Here is a 15,692-nt window from a genome sequence, read left to right as displayed (position 1 = left end):
CAAGTCATTGCACACTAGATGTTGCACCTCACCTGGGGGAAGCCCTGCATTGAGCCCTTTGCATCTGCATTTGAAAGTGCCTGGTGCAACTCAGGCTACTGCACACCTCTTTGTGTGCAACATAGACGGCTGGGATAGTCCAAGTCATCGCCCCCAGACGTGGTGCCTCCTGTCCTGGGAGGTGCAGAATTGATAACTATCTGTGAAGTGGAGTGTCTGGCTTGGCTGGGTGAAACTGTGAACAGCATGTCCCAAGGCTATTCTACCTCTATGCTTTGCAAACTGGGGCCCGCATCAGAAGGCCTGTGTGGAGACCTGACTGAGCTTCCCGAGTGGGGGACCAAACCTCCATTGGCTGAATATTGCCTAATCAGCCATTTTCTCCTTTTTCTCTTGTACCTTTGCCCCAGGATCTTAAATAAGTGTAACCATTGGCTGCGAACAGCCTAGTCCCCAGGGAAAGGTTGCTTTATTCGAACTCTGATGGAGCATGAACTGGTTGGAGGGTAGAGGAAGGTTTGGGTCCAAGAGTGGTCTGCAAACTCATTACACCTCACCTGACGCTTGTCAGAGCACCACATTTGGGTGCTGGAAGTGAGTGTGTGCGAGTGCAAGTAGGTGTGCAAGTGCACACTTGCAAATCTGGGTTTTTATATATGTACTGAGCCTGGCACAGCAGATGTATATGGGCACACTTACACCCTTGTGGTGTTCTCAAAGCTTGTGTGCAGGCTGCCTCTGAAGGGTTTTGCGTGAGTCAGGGCACATGTGCCCATAGACGCTGGTAGCAGCAGTGTGAATGATTTATTAAGTATTGGACCTGGAGACCGGATTGACCTGGTGTAGAGCCTGCAAAGTACAGCTCGCATTCGAGGAGAGTGACTCTTCATCATGGAGCCATGTCACACATAAGTGTTTGGTTGGTAGTGAACAGGTTGCGGGACCCCACATGGCTCGCTGTTGTTGAGTGTGCCGCATTCATCTCCTGCGACCACAGACTGCAAGCTCTTTGCGTGTGGTGACCGTGTCACTGGTTATGGTGTGGAGACCCCTGAGTGAACTTCTCGACTGGGGACCAAACCTCCATTGGCCGACTGTTGCCTAATCAGCCATTTTCTACTTCATTCCTCTGTACATTTACACCGGGATATTGACTAAGTGTAACCACCGGCCGCCAATGGCCTAGTATCCGGGGAAAGGTTGCTTCATTTTCTCTCTGGGGAGGAGTCAGGAACTGGTTGGAGGGTGGAGGAAGGTTTGGGTCCAAGAGGGGTCTGTAAACTCATTTACACCTTACCTGTCGGTTGTCAGAGCACTGCCTTAGGGTGCTGGAAGCGAGTGTGTGTGAGTGCATGTAGGCAAGTGTGGCTGACATCTGTGGCACTGCGTAGCGGTGCAGAGTGATGGTGTGGGAGTGAGTGTCTAGGTTTTATTTCACATTGTGGCTGCATTGCTGTGCAAGCTGTTTACGATTGGGGCTGACTTTGACATTTATTGGTGTGGCCTAGGCTGCGGAGCCATTTCAAAAGTGCTATAGTTCTCTATATGTATACATTGCTGCTTTCGTCGGGAACCGGAATGCATTTTATATTGAACTGGGGTGATCGTCGGAGTGGGTCTTGTGGTGCCAATGCAGTAGTACCCCATGTGGGTGCAGAGAGGGAAAGTATTTGTTTCTCATGTTTACATACTGTTGATTTGGTACTAACCCTGTTGGGCCTCGTACTATTAGTGATATTTCTGAAAGTGATTTATGCCCAGATTTACATGACGTTCATGTGGTCTTAATTCATGTGTGTGTTGAATACAAACTTTACCTAGTGCAAAGGCTCGTTTGTGACGCTCAGTGTACTTACTGTGTGGATGTGCTATTCCAATGCTTTACATATTGCCTCTGTGATAAGCCTCACTGCTCTTTGCCAAGGTACCCAAGAATGAGTGCAGGTTATACACTCTATGCCGGCATCACAAGAAACTTCATTCAAGAGTACAAAGGGTCCAGAATGCAGCAGCCAGACGCATCCGGGACATCCCTGACACAGCCGCATCTCCTCTCACCTCAGAGACCTACATTGGCTCCCAGTCAACAAGCTATTCACATACAAACTCCTGATCCACACCTACAAGGCATTGCACAACATAGGACCGGTATACCTCAACCACCGCCTCGCCTTCTACGTACCCAACAGAGATCTCTGTTCCTCCCAGCTTGCCCTTGCAGCCGTCCCCAAGAACTGGAAAAGCACAGCAGAAGGAAGATCCTTCTCCTACCTGGCAGCCCGGACATGGAACATGCTAACTCCCAAGCTCAGCCAGACCGCATCACTGAAGCAGTTCAGGAAGGACCTCAAAACCTGGCTCTTCGACTAAGCAGCACACCCACAGACAGCGCTTTGAGACCCTATGGGTGATTAGCTGCACTTTATAAATCTATGATTGATTGAAGTAGTAAGTTCTGCCAGGTTAGGTAGGACCTCACCTCAGCCAACCAGAACATGCCTCCTCTAACAAATTTGGGCCCTGATTTATACCTTTTGAAACTAAACTGCGCTAACGCAGATTAGCGTCAAAAAGTATACCGCTGGCTAGCGTCATCCCAAGACCCCGGCTGTGTGGGGGAGGCATAGGGAACACTGGAGGTTGTACATCAAAGAATGGCGCTAGTCAGGTTAGAGTCAAGAAAATGACTCTAACCTGATTAGATGCAAATTTCAGCGCACAACCCCCATGGACATGACTCCTGTCTAAGTAAAGACAGTAGTCATGCCCCCCAGACCAGTGGGCCCAGTGCCATGTAGGGGGGCCCAAGTTAGGCCCCCCCTATGGCACTTACATTTTTTTTTAACATACTCAACTCTACTTACCTCTACTTACCTGTGATGGTGATCCCCCCATCCTTAGGTGTCTTCCTGGTGTGGGTGGGGGTGTCCCTGGGGCCAGGGAATGGCACCTGTGGGCTCTTTCCATGGTCTCTAACCATGGAAATAGGCCCACAGGTCCCCTAACGCCTGCCCATAACCAGGCATTAAATAATGGCGCTAAGCAAGCTTAGCGCCATTATTTAAGGCCCCCTGTGCATGATTTTAGCACAGGGGATAAATATGGCGCAAGGGCCATAGAGTCGTTTCTTCACAGGAACGCCTACCTTGCATCTCATTGACACAAGGTAGGTGATGTTAACTGCATAATTTGGCGCTAGACGTATCTAGTGCCAAAGTATAAATATGGAGTTAGGTTTGCGCTGAATTAGCGTTAAAAAAAATGACGCTAATTCGGGGCAAACCGAGCATAAATATGCCGCTTAGTCTGTCTTAAATGTTTACTGCCTAACTCACTATAAAGAAGAAAACGGGGTAATATCCAGCTTTCATAACTCTTATGGGTGGTCATTAATTTCCAAGGATGAGACTGAAATAGCTAGGACTTTCTGAAAGTAGAAATATTCGTGATTGTCACTTCGTAAATTGGTACTTGATAAGATAAATCGTTCAAACTTTCACAATAAAATGGCTAAACAAGTACATATTGGCAGTTCCACCGCCTCTGATCTGGTTATTTCGAACTTGTTGAAAATCAAAACAAAGGTTTTGTTTCAACCAGCGTTTTGTAATGCGGGCTTTTGCGCTTTATTTGTTTGCTGTCGAGTAACACCTTCTTATAGAAATGTGCATGCGAAAGACAGAATACTACTCTCTTCCTGCATATTTTCACAGGTTTCTTGTGGCATTCGTGAAAGTGTTTTATTTGTAAAAGCAGATTTGCAATGAATTATTTGTCGGATGTAAAAAACATCTAGCATCATCCGCAGGCCCAGAAGACCTAACTAAGGTTTTCTGTTAGTCTTTGGGATCAGCACTGGAAGTATTATCACCTGCAGGAGTCTAACTTCACATAATACCATTCAATACTTGTCAAATCATCACCTGCTGGTGCTGTCGTGTGTTTTCTGTTCAGCACTGCTGTGTGCCGTCCATTTGTACCAAGCCAAGCCTGACAGTAAGAGCCTACGCTTTCTCAAGTGATTGATCATTTTTACTATAGCGACACTATCCAACTGGACAATGTAAAAGCGGGGTCGCCATTTCTCGCTTGCATCCCTTTTTCTACTCCAACAACGTGCCGAACATTGGCAGAAACCGAAAAAGCCATATCTATTTACTGGACACGAATATTTAGAGCAGTTTATGCCAAGGGTTTTGTGAACAGCAAAGGGCTAGTTTGTACGGTTTTCACTAACAACATAGTTCAGTATTTCAAAGGAAAACATATAATTTTCAAACAACAATTTTCATATGAGCATCTTGGTATTTCACCTAAATGTAAATAAATCTCATTGTATTATTCTGAACGACCATTACTATTTGCAGCATCATGGAGTCTACACTTTCACATTAAGTCGTATTTCTGTTTTTATGCTTCTTGTCTATATTATAGATGCTGCCTATACAACGTTACCGACGTATTTGCCCCTTGGTCTAGAATTCAATAATGAAATACGGTTCCTGAAAAAGAAAAAACTGGCACAGGTCACTCTGTTTTTAAACACAAGTGAAAGCACACTGCCATAGATCAAGAAATAATCTTAACAGACTATGGGCCAGATTTAGAAGGCCCTAGTGCCACTGGAGCGTCTCATTGCACCATATTTACAAAACAGAACGCCTCCTTGTAAATATGGGCCTCTCTGACGCAGTTTTCTGCGTCAGAAGAGCGTTCAATGGGTGTTGCTGCGGGCGTTCCACCGCAACACCCATTGCTTTTGATGCTGGCCCATATTTACACTAAGGCCTAAATCTGTGGCAGCGACAATAACTAATGCTACCCCAGGCATGGCACAACGAGGATGAATACTTTTATTCCTCCTCGTTTTTTGCTCTTTCTTTGTTTGCTGTATTCTGCAGCACACATAGAAAGAGCAAAACGCCATGAATGATTGATTATGTGCAGGAAAGTTTCCCTTCCTGCACATAAACAATCATTCCAAAATGGCGCTTTGGTACTTCTATGTGTGCTAAAAAATGCAGCACACATAGAATGCCAAATCGCTATTGTAGATTGTTTGTGTGCAGGAAGGGGCACCTTCCTGCACATAAACAGTCTAGACAATCTATCCCCTCAACGCAGACACCCTTGTACCATGGTGCAAGGATGCCTGCGTTGGCTCCGGCAGCTTAATTCAGCGCCGGTACAGGGAGAAACACAGGGGTGTGACATACTCCTGTACATACATCCCTGCATTTCAGAAGTGATGTGACACTGCTATTTTTGGCGCAGCACTGCGCTGCGCCACTTTGCCATAAATCTGAGCCTATATTCATTAAATTTCTTACACTAGCATAAATTAGTATCAACTTGCACCCTTGCTCATACATTCTATAACCAGGTATTAAACTATGTTTGGGCTGACTATGGCTCTGACAGGAACTGCTGGCTGCCAGAAAACAAAGATAAAATCTTAAACATACTATTAAACTGCGATAAATCTTTTGCAAAAAGGAACTGCAACTTGTGCTGTTGAGGTTGAACTAAAGGATCTAAGACTTGCTCATACTTTCAAAACATCTTTTCTTGCTTCCGAATGTAGTGTTGTATGCAGCAGGTAGATAAAAACAAGCATTGGCAAAGTTAGTAGGTCTTGCCTATGCAACATCTATAATATTGGCTTTGGCGATGTGCTTTAGCCATGTTGTATACCAGTGTGGCTGCTGTTCAGCATGGCTAACAGTTAGTGGTGTGGGGTGTGGTAGAATGGAGTGAGGTAGGTTAAGAAAGAGTGAAGTGGGGTAGATTGGGGAAGTTTGGCGTAGAGTGGAGTGGGGTAGAATGGAGTAGGTGTGGATTGGTGTAGACTGGAGTGGGGTAGATTACAGAGGAGTAGATTGAATGGAGTGGGGTAGATTAGGTTGGAGATGGGTAGATTGGAGTGTGGTGGTTTGGTTGGATTAGGGTAGGGCAGATTGGAGTGAAGTGGGGTAGACTGGAGTGGAATAGATACGACTGGGGTAGTTTGGAGTGAGGTAGATTTAAGTGGGGGAGTTGGGTAGATTGGAGGGGGTAGGTTGAATCTGGGTAGATTGGAGTGGAGTGGGGTAGTCTGGGGTGGAGTGGACTAGATTTGAGTAGGGTGGATTAGAGTGGGGCAGAGTGAAGTTTGGTAGATTATAGTGGGGTAGACTGAGTGGATTATAGTTGGGTAGAATGGAATGGAGTGCAGGAGATTGGGATAGTTTGGATTGAGGTAGACTGGAGTGAAGTGGGGAAGACTGGCGTGGGGTGGATTGGGGTAGGCTGGGGTAGACTGCAGTAGCGTGGGGTAGACTGGAGTAGAGTAGACTTGAATGGAGTAGATTGGGGTACACTGGAGTGGGCTAGAGTGAATTAGGATAGATTTGGGTGAAGTGGGGTATACTGGGTTGGTGTGGGGTAGACTGGAGTGGAGTAGATCAGGGTAGAGTGGAGTAGGATATACTGGGGTAGATTGGGGGAGAGTGGTGTGCATTGGATTAGGGTACACTGGAGTGGAATGGGGTAGATTGGAGTAGGGTGAAGTGAGTTAGACTGGAGTGAGGTAGATTTGAGTGCATGTGGTGGATTAGAGTGACGTGGATTGGGGCAGATTGGGTAGGGTGGAATCGAGTGGATAGTGTGGAATGGGGTAGATTGGAGCGGGGTACATTGGGGTCTATTGGAGTTGGATAGGTTGGAATGGTGTAAACCAGATTGGGGAATGTTGGGGTGAGGTAGACAGGAGTGGATTGAAGTGGGGTTGATTGGGGTGGAATTGGGTAATTGTGTATATTAGAGTGGGATAGATTGAAATGAAGTGGAGTATATTGGAGTGGGGTAGATGAAGGTGGGATGATTGGAGTGGGGTAGATTGGGTGAGACTGGGAGACTGGAGGGGAATGGGGTAGACTGAGTGGAGTGGTGTAGATTGGAGTGGGGAAGGGTGGGAGGATGTGGGGTGGAGTACATTAGGGTAGAGTGGGATAAAGTGGAGTAGACTGGAGCACAGTGGAGAAGATTGGGGTGGAGTAGATTGGGGTAAAATAGATTGGAGAGGGGTTGATTGGAGTATGGTAGAGTGAGATGGGGTACACTGGAGTGGTGTGGAGTGGGCTAGATTGGAATGGAGTGGGGTAGACCGGTGTGGGGTAGATTGAAGTGAAGTGGAGTGGGGTTGGATTGTGGTAGAATGGAAGTGGGTGGATTGTGGTGGAGTGAGTTAGAGTGGAGTGGGGTAGATTGTAAGCGGAGAGGGCGGTACACTGTAGTAGAGTGGGGTAGACTCGATCTAAGTGGAATGGACTGCGATAGAGTAGAGTGAAGTGTGGTAGATTGGAGTGGGGTAGATTGGACTGGAGGTTGATAGATTGCAGAGGAGAATGGAGCGAAGTAGGGGAAACTGGAATGGAGTGGGGTAAATTGGACTAGGATAGATTGGAGTAGAGTCGGGAAGATTGGAGGTAAATTTGGCGTGTAGTTGGGTAGATTGGTTTGAAGTAAACAGGGGTGGGTTGGAGTGGAGAGGGGTACACTCATATCGGGTAGACTGAAGTGGAGTGGGTTGGATTGGGGTACACTGGAGTGGGGTAGATTGGAGTGGACTGGAGTGGAGTGGGGTGGACTGGAGTAGATTGGAGCAGAGTGGGGTAGATTTGAGTGGATTGTGGGTGGAGTGGGGTAGATTGGAATCGAGTGGAGTAGACTGGAGTAGAGTGGGGTAGAGTGAGGTATAGTGGACTGGGGTAGAATGGCATGGGGTAGAGTGTTGTAGATTGGGGTACATTGTAGTGTATCAGGTATACTGTAGTGGAGTGGGGTAGACTGGATCATTGTGGAGTAGACTGGGGTAGTTTGGAGTGGAGTGGGGTAGACTGCGGTAGATTGAGTGGGGTATACTCAGGTATGGTGGGGTAGACTGGAATGGGGTAGATTGGGTTGGAGTGGGGTAGATTGGGTGGAGTGGGGTAGATTGGAGTTGAGTACACTGGGATAGATTGTAGCGAAGTGGAGTGGGTAGACTGGGGTGGAGTGGAGTGGAGCAGGATAGACTGGAGTAGAGTGGAGTGGGTTAAGTGGTGTGGAGTGAAGGGGCATAGATTGGAGTGGCATGTTGTGTCATAGAGTGAGTGGAGTAGAGAGGAGTGCTACTGCGTCAAGTGGAGTGGTGTGCCCTTAAGTTTCTTTGAGGGGGGGCACTGAGTGGAGTGGCAGGCGTAGATTGGAGTGTAGTAGAATGTAGTGGCATGGCTTGGAGTGGAAGGGTGTGGAGTGGAGTATGCGTGGTGTGGTAGTGCACTGCCATTACATTCAACACATTTTCAATTGAAATGCCCATTACATTTAAATCAAAATAGGGTTTTACCACACACAAATGATAATGTGTGCAAATGTCATCACCTAGTGTATTGGTCTGTTAAAATATTTTTTCCACCACACTTCAGAATTACAAAAAAATGCTTCATAGGTACTAATATGATATATTCAGAAACATCAGCATTGCTCCTTTTTTGTGCTAGAAAAAACAACAACATCTTACACCCTTTCCTCTCACATGGTTACTCAGCAGGATTGTCACATAAATTCTCCCACTGAGAAGTCCGTGAAAGAAAAGTAAACACCAAACTCCCTTGGAAAACAGAGCCTGACATTTGTCCTCTGTCTTTGAATGCACAGCAAATGTGATAAGAAAAGAGCAAGATTTAAAAGCCTGTTTACAGAAAGCGAGTTTGTGGAAAAATACAGTAAGCAAGATTTGGGCAACAGGAAGGATGGACTGAGACAACCAAAAACAAATAAAGGAAGGAAATAGAAAGCTTGAAAATGTTAAGTTACACACCACAAAGCCAATGGTCAGCAATGGACGGAATACATTCTCAGAGAAGCTTTCAGAATGCCCACAACAAGTTGTAAGCAAACCAGACAGCTGCACTGTGTGGTAGGCTCTGCCCTAAACAGACACAAGGGTAGCTGATCACTTTACACCCGCGTAGAGGAGACTGTACTGGTTACCCTTTACACCTGCACACATGTTGAATTACCATACTTAGTCAAAAGGCTCTTTACCTAGGCTTGATGTCCCATTTTGTTTCTAAGGCTCTTTACCTAGATTGCTGTTCTATCCTGTATCTAAGTTAGTTCTCTGGGAAAACTCAGGTGCATAAGAAGTTAAAAAAAGCACTGGCAAAGTCAATAGGTCTTGGGATTCTGAAAGCTATTGACGTTTTCAATGTCTTTTAACCATGTCGAATAGCACCATGGCTGCTATTCAGTATGGCTGAAAGTCATGTAGATAAGCACTATGACCCAGTCTGCACCCAGAACAAATTAGAATAGATTGTAGATTGTAGAGGCATGCATATTTCACAGAATCATTTGTATGCACACACCTACTTCCTGGTGAACAGGAGCAGATGTCATGTGTAGTATGAACAGCAGAAACAGGCAGGACCTCATCCTGCATGGGCTCTTGCAGCGTGTAACGCAAGTCTCCAGCAGGCTCACAGTATAACGCATAAGGTACCCAGACATGTTGCTTGATAATGCAACACCTTTATAGCACACTCTTCAAAGCAGACAGCCATAAGCACTGACGAAGGAATAAGCCTAAAAATTCATTTCTGAGTCTGTGCAAAATCATCTGGACCGAAAACACAAGAAGAGCAGCCATGTTTGGGTTACTCAACTCGCTCTAGTTTATGAACATGCGTAGGTTATTCTTAATTTACTTTCATTCTACATGCAATGATATATATTAAATGGAATAATAAAGCAACATATTTTTGTAAATCAATATTATATTGTGCAAAATAAATGATTAAAGTGTGCATGGCATTTGAACTATATTTGATCAAATGAGTTGTTTAGCTTTCTGACTCATGTAGTATCACTACAGAACAAGCATACCTTTCAACAGATTTGCAATACTAACTAAATTCTAATTCCATAATATTAAATTACCAAATGCCATGTGGGTGTGCAGTGGGAGGAGACAGACCGAGTGAAAACACGAGCACTCATGTGGAGTTCTGAAAGACAAAGAAAAGAGAAGCCCCTAAAACAGGAGCGGTGGACGGAACGAGTACCTGGTCCATGCTCTGGGAGATGGCCAAACACAGGAAGAAGCAAGACGCAGTCATGCTATGGACAAACGAGAACACAGGATACGACAGCAATGAAGGCACAAACAAATAGTAAGCCTATGGCAGGCTGAAGCCCACTAAATTGTAAATGATATGTCTCTTCAAAGCAGCACTTGCACTGTCAAATGGAGACCTAAAAAAAGGATTCCTCCTTGAAGTTCCATCTTTCGACACACAAAGGCAGCAGCTTTTGGGTGCTGTTGTTTCTCTTTCATTGTTTCTCCTCATTGCGCTCAAGGCCATATCCATTGGGCTCAAGGCCAAATCCAAATCTGTATGTATGCAGATATATAATGAAATAGATTATACACGAGTCAAGGGGATAGTATAATGTATTTAATAAATATAAATATATACTTTTTAAGATACCTGCAGCTCATGCATTGTTATCTATTTCGTATGTTATTCCATTTTGTAAATGTGTATTTAATTTGACAATTTGTATTATTTGATGAGGCAGTTTTATTTTTGTGATTTATATCATTATTGTGTTGTTTCTTAAAGTATATAGGGGCATATTTAAGAGCGCCACCAAAGCATCACTTTTCGTGATGCTCCAGTGGCGCTAGGCACTGCACCGTATTGACTAGGTGGCGTTAAGCCATTTTTGTGGCTTAACGCCACCTTGTAAATACTGCCCCTTCACATGCAGCACTTTGCGTGGAAGGGCCGTGCAATTAGTGTTGCTGTGGGTGTGCCATTTTGCATTTTGACGCTGCCCCAGATTTATGAGTTTTCGTAAAACTGCAGCAGTGCCAAATCTAACGCAACCCTAGGGGTGCCGTTAGCAGGGTGCAACGAGGAGAAATGATTGTATTTTAAATACGGCGCACACATGGTGGCGGTAGGGGGGCACTAAGGGTTGCAGGGTAAGTGGCGCTGCACTCTGTGCAGCACCACTTTCCATAAATCTGCCCCTTTGTTTTTAGTTTTGGCGAAATATTAATAACTGGGTTTTTTTCTTAGCCTTAAGTAAGTGAGCACTCTGAATTTCAGAGACTGGCACTCGACGGGGCAACTGTTGTCATTTCATTCTCATGAAACCATAGGCCTCTCCACCTCAATCTAACCTCTGAAAAGAATTAGTAAAAATAGTTGACACCGACGATACAGGCTGACACTTGATCCCTCCTCTGAAACACCTAGGCCCCCTTGAACGTTGAAATGCATCCTTCTCAACTCTGCAACCCCCAGGATAGGGTCACTTGTCCTGCCTCTCCCCACTTCGTGTTGTCTACCCTATGGTACACTAAGTCCTGTCTCCCCGTTTTACCCTCTCAAGAACCCTACCACCCTTGCCCTGACTAACTTGAGCAAGTTGTAAAAGTTGTTACATTACTCAGACATTCGCAATGACCGCTTCTCTTGGTACAACTCTGATTGGTAACAGGGGACAGTGTGTGCCTTCTGAAACTGCCTAAACATGTGACATCACCTGTATTCACTATGGTCTATCATATCTTTGTCTATGCCAGCAGCATTGTGTTTTGCTATTGTCCATGTGTGCATGTCTAAGACCAATGAAAAGGTATTTACAAAAGTAAAAAAGGGAATATTTGACATAACCAAAAATAAAAGATAGTAAACGGTAGATATTTTAAACATGCATACTTGAAATAGCAATGAATCTCAAATCCCTTCTAACAATAATTCCAAACTGCCCTTCAGAGTCAAGGAAGTAGGGAATGTGAAGAACAGCCCCTTGTGATAGCTACAATGTACAAAACGTCTGACATTTAATGGTAATCTCTATATGCCTTTTAAAGAGTATAAGCAGTATGCATGAGGAGCATGTACCCTCAAAATGATTTATCAAGACTGTATGAGGATGTCTTGATATGTTAGGAAAGTGCACAGGATACAATAAGAGAACATATCTGTTTTGTGAAGAGTCTTCTGAATCTGTGAGGAACGTCTGTGGGCTGAGTGATATTTTGCAGATTGTTTCAAAGCATTCATTCTGATTGGGAAGTGTAACTAGGATGCAACAGAAGAGTTCACGGGTATGTGGTGCAGTCCTCTCTAAGGCACTTTTAAAATCATATTATGAGATGAGTGATTACAGTCTGTAAGAGAGATGACTGTGAAGCGTCCAATAAATGCACGGGGAAGCATATACTGTCAGTGGAGTTTCCGTGTACGGTGAAGATTCAATGAGTTGTGAGAGGAATGCATGTAATGTACTGGTCGGCTTTGGGCGTTAAGTATTGAGAAGTATTGGAAAGGGAGAAGCGAAGAGCACTGTGATGGTAAAGGGGTTATGATACTGATGAAAGGTGGCAGGAGGGTACAAAGTGAGGGTTAAGCAGAGCGGACAAGTGAGAAGGACAAGACACAATGACAGAGGATAGACTACTGCATGGGCACTGAAAAGGAAATAGAGCAGAACCAGTACAAGATGGATGTTAAGCAGGGAAATGGACTGGGACGGACCAAAGACAGGGATTCCCCCCTGAGGCTCCACACCACAAATACGAAAATCTAGCGGCAGCAACACAAAAAGTGTACTGTGTAAAACACATACGCAGCAGCCTTCATGCAGCCATAAAACGTATACAAAGAGGCTAGAGATTAAATCCTGGACTTGATCAGCCTATGCCAGAATTAGATTATTTGCAAAGAAAAATGTCCTTCGCAAGGTGATCTGCATCCACCTTTATCATCAAAAACCCTTCTTCAACATATGCCACAGGCGTCTCTACCTACAATTTTAGGTGTTACATTCTGCTAGTAGATCAAAAATGTGGGCCTGAGAACTAACAAGCAGCAAAGAGAGATGGCCACGGATACGTTATAAAACTCTGCATAATGTGTAACGACAGCACATAAAGTGTGAAAAGACTCCACTACTCAAATGAAGCATTTACAGGCTTTCAAAACGAGTTTTTGTAGGTGAAGGATAAGCACGAAGAGTACAAGGAATGTACTAAGAGAGCCTGTGGATGTGAAAGGAGTACTTTGAGTTGTCTGAAAGGATCCAAAGACATGCACCCGGAGACTAAGCGTCTCACTATAAAACAGAGCTTCCCACCACATAAAGAAGAGACCAAAGAGTAACTCAAAATACTGTGGGATCATTAAGGAACCAATAGCATGTCCGAGGTGAGTCTCACAATCAGTGTCGAAGAGTCACATGAAGTGTGAGGTGCTTCCACGCAATAATTAAAGATGTTTGAGAGATTATGATGTGTTGATTGAGGAAAGTTCAAGGTGAATGTGAAGTGAACGCATGGAACATATAAATGAAGTCTGCACAATGTGCGAGAAAATTCTACTGAGGAATAAAGGGTAATATGTTTAGTTTAGAGCAGTGGTTCCCAACCTGTGGTCCAGGGACCCTGGGGTTTCACGTCTGCTTAGAAAATTAAATAATATTAACATATTAGGTCCCCAGCTTTCAGTAATGACTCAATGGGGGGGTCCCCAGATTCCAATAACAATTCAGTGGGGGGCCGCGGGTTCTAGTAATGAAAAAGTGGGGGTTCACAGAAGTCAAAAGGTTGGGAACCACTGGTTTAGTGGCTCAGTATGTTCTAATAAGAGCCCACTTGATATGTGAAATGTGTCCAAAATGTGTGACGTTCCACAGAAAAGATCCAAAGAATACATAATGTGCTGATCCATGCTGAGAGTGTAGTCCACGTTACTGTGAGTAAAGCACAAGGAATTTGTGAAAACAAAGCAGTGGATAGGCATGCTGATGACTTGTGAGACTGCACCTTGTGTGAGAAGAGCCTTAGGCATATGTAAGATCTATAGGACATACGAGACAGTTTAAAGGACAAGAGAGAAGCTTCCTAAATTGTCTACGGGTATGTGGAGGGGTGCTGCGAGGAGATCATCGGGAGACCACGGGATGAGGTAGGGAGAGCTCACGCATCAAGTACAGTTTATGAGCCACTAGTACGCAAGTAGAGCACAGACGAATGCCTAAGATGTTTTTAAGGACAGATAAGTAAAATTAACAGTGCAGTAGCTATTTGATGAGAATACTTCAAAAGTCTAGGAGGTTAAGTGATGAGTGAGAGGCCGAAGAATACACGAGTGTTCCACGGGGTACAGGTGTCCGTGGAACATTCAAGCAGAGTCCATGTAATATGAAGGCGAAGTACATAGGACGCATGAGTAGAAGGTAAGAAGTGTACATAGCCAATGAGGTATGAGATCAGATTTAATTTGAAACATTAAGGAGCGTACATTTGATATGCGAGCGTAACTCACGGAACTAGCAGGAAACTTATTCGGTGATAAGACTCTACAAGGTTTTTGAAGAGAGTCTACGGAGCATGCGAGAAGAGCCAAAACTATGTAAGACTAAACTACGCCCAAGCAATATGTGAGGTGAATATAAGTTACATGGAAAGGCTGCTTAAGTCATATGCAAGCAGCCCAAGGAATACGTGAAGCAAATCGATTCCGTTAGATGCCAGAAAGTACACATCATATGCGGAGAGACACAACAGGATACACGAGTAAAGAACGCAGACAATTCATGCAGCCTGCATGGGGATGGAAGGAATAAGTCATGGGTGCGTGGGACATTTGAGGATAATCAATCGAAACGGTGGGTGGAGTCCATTGGATACGGTGAGTGAGACAAGCCGATACCTGGTGAGATTGCTGAGGAACGGCGGTGGGCTACTGAGAGTCAAAGGTCTGTGTTAAGATTCCAGGGCATTCAATTGATGCTCAAGGGGTGTGTGAGTAGAGTCTGTGGCAAGGGGATAAACTTTTCTATTGTGATATCTGAGCTGCATAACATGCCCCACGGGCCACCCTGCTGCCGGTGATGGGCAGACAGGGGACATATCCTCCCGGTAGTAACGCTCATACAACGGTCGGCTCCACTTATAAGATGAACAGTGGTACACTTTGACAAACAGGACGCTACTTAACTATTTGTAGAGTTGCTGCAGGCACAGATCCAGGCACTCTCCCTCCGCCTCGTCCTCCGCGATGTGCTCGAACAGCGGTCGGAGCGGCAGCGGGTCCTCCTCGCCGGCAAATGGCCCCCGAAACTCCCCCAGGAACTGCTCGAGGAAGCGGCGGCACGACTTCTCCTCGCTGCTGTTGGATAAGCCGGCCATCGCTGCTTCTCATCTCCCGGGGGTGGCGGTGCCGGGGGGGGGAGGACGAGGAGCCCAAGCAGCGCGGACCCGACCTCTGGTGGCGGCGTCGGCTGCAGATGGAAGGCGGAGGAGTAGGCGGACGGGAGAGTGCGCTGGATAGCTCCTGAAAGGGGGCGTGGAGGAGCGCGTGAAAGGCAACTGCGGCGCGCGCGCCCGTGCGGGAAAGGGGGGCGGGTCCTGCCTGGCCTGTCAGTTTACTAAGGGGCGCTCGCACTTGCTAGGTAGTGGCCATAGCGCCCAAGTATGTGCGCGCGCGCGATGGGGGCGTCACCTGCCTGTCATTGCTCCTTTGGGGTGGCGTGCCTCCCCCGCACCCCCTCCCCGCCCAAGGAAGAGCACGGCAGATGGAGGACTGCCCGTCATTCTTATTCAGAGCCTCACTCGCTGGCCAGCCACTTCGACTCGCAGCCCGCGCGCA

The 15,692-nt window shown here is 45.8% G+C and overlaps 1 protein-coding gene across 1 annotated transcript in view; it reads right to left on the bottom strand.

Annotated features, from left to right (window-relative positions):
• The window catches only part of PPM1E (protein phosphatase, Mg2+/Mn2+ dependent 1E), a 725,707-nt gene extending 710,348 nt beyond the window's left edge, over positions 1-15,359 (bottom strand). Inside the window, exon 1 of the mRNA XM_069226399.1 lies at positions 15,042-15,359. Within this exon, the coding sequence (XP_069082500.1) occupies positions 15,042-15,232 (191 nt within the window). The 5' untranslated portion in view covers positions 15,233-15,359. The remainder of the gene's footprint in view (positions 1-15,041) is intronic.
• Positions 15,360-15,692: the final 333 nt, after the last annotated feature.

The sequence above is a fragment of the Pleurodeles waltl genome, chromosome 3_1, assembly GCF_031143425.1.
Source record: "Pleurodeles waltl isolate 20211129_DDA chromosome 3_1, aPleWal1.hap1.20221129, whole genome shotgun sequence".
Taxonomy (NCBI): Eukaryota; Metazoa; Chordata; class Amphibia; order Caudata; family Salamandridae; genus Pleurodeles; species Pleurodeles waltl.
This window is presented reverse-complemented; position numbering and strand designations above follow the sequence as displayed.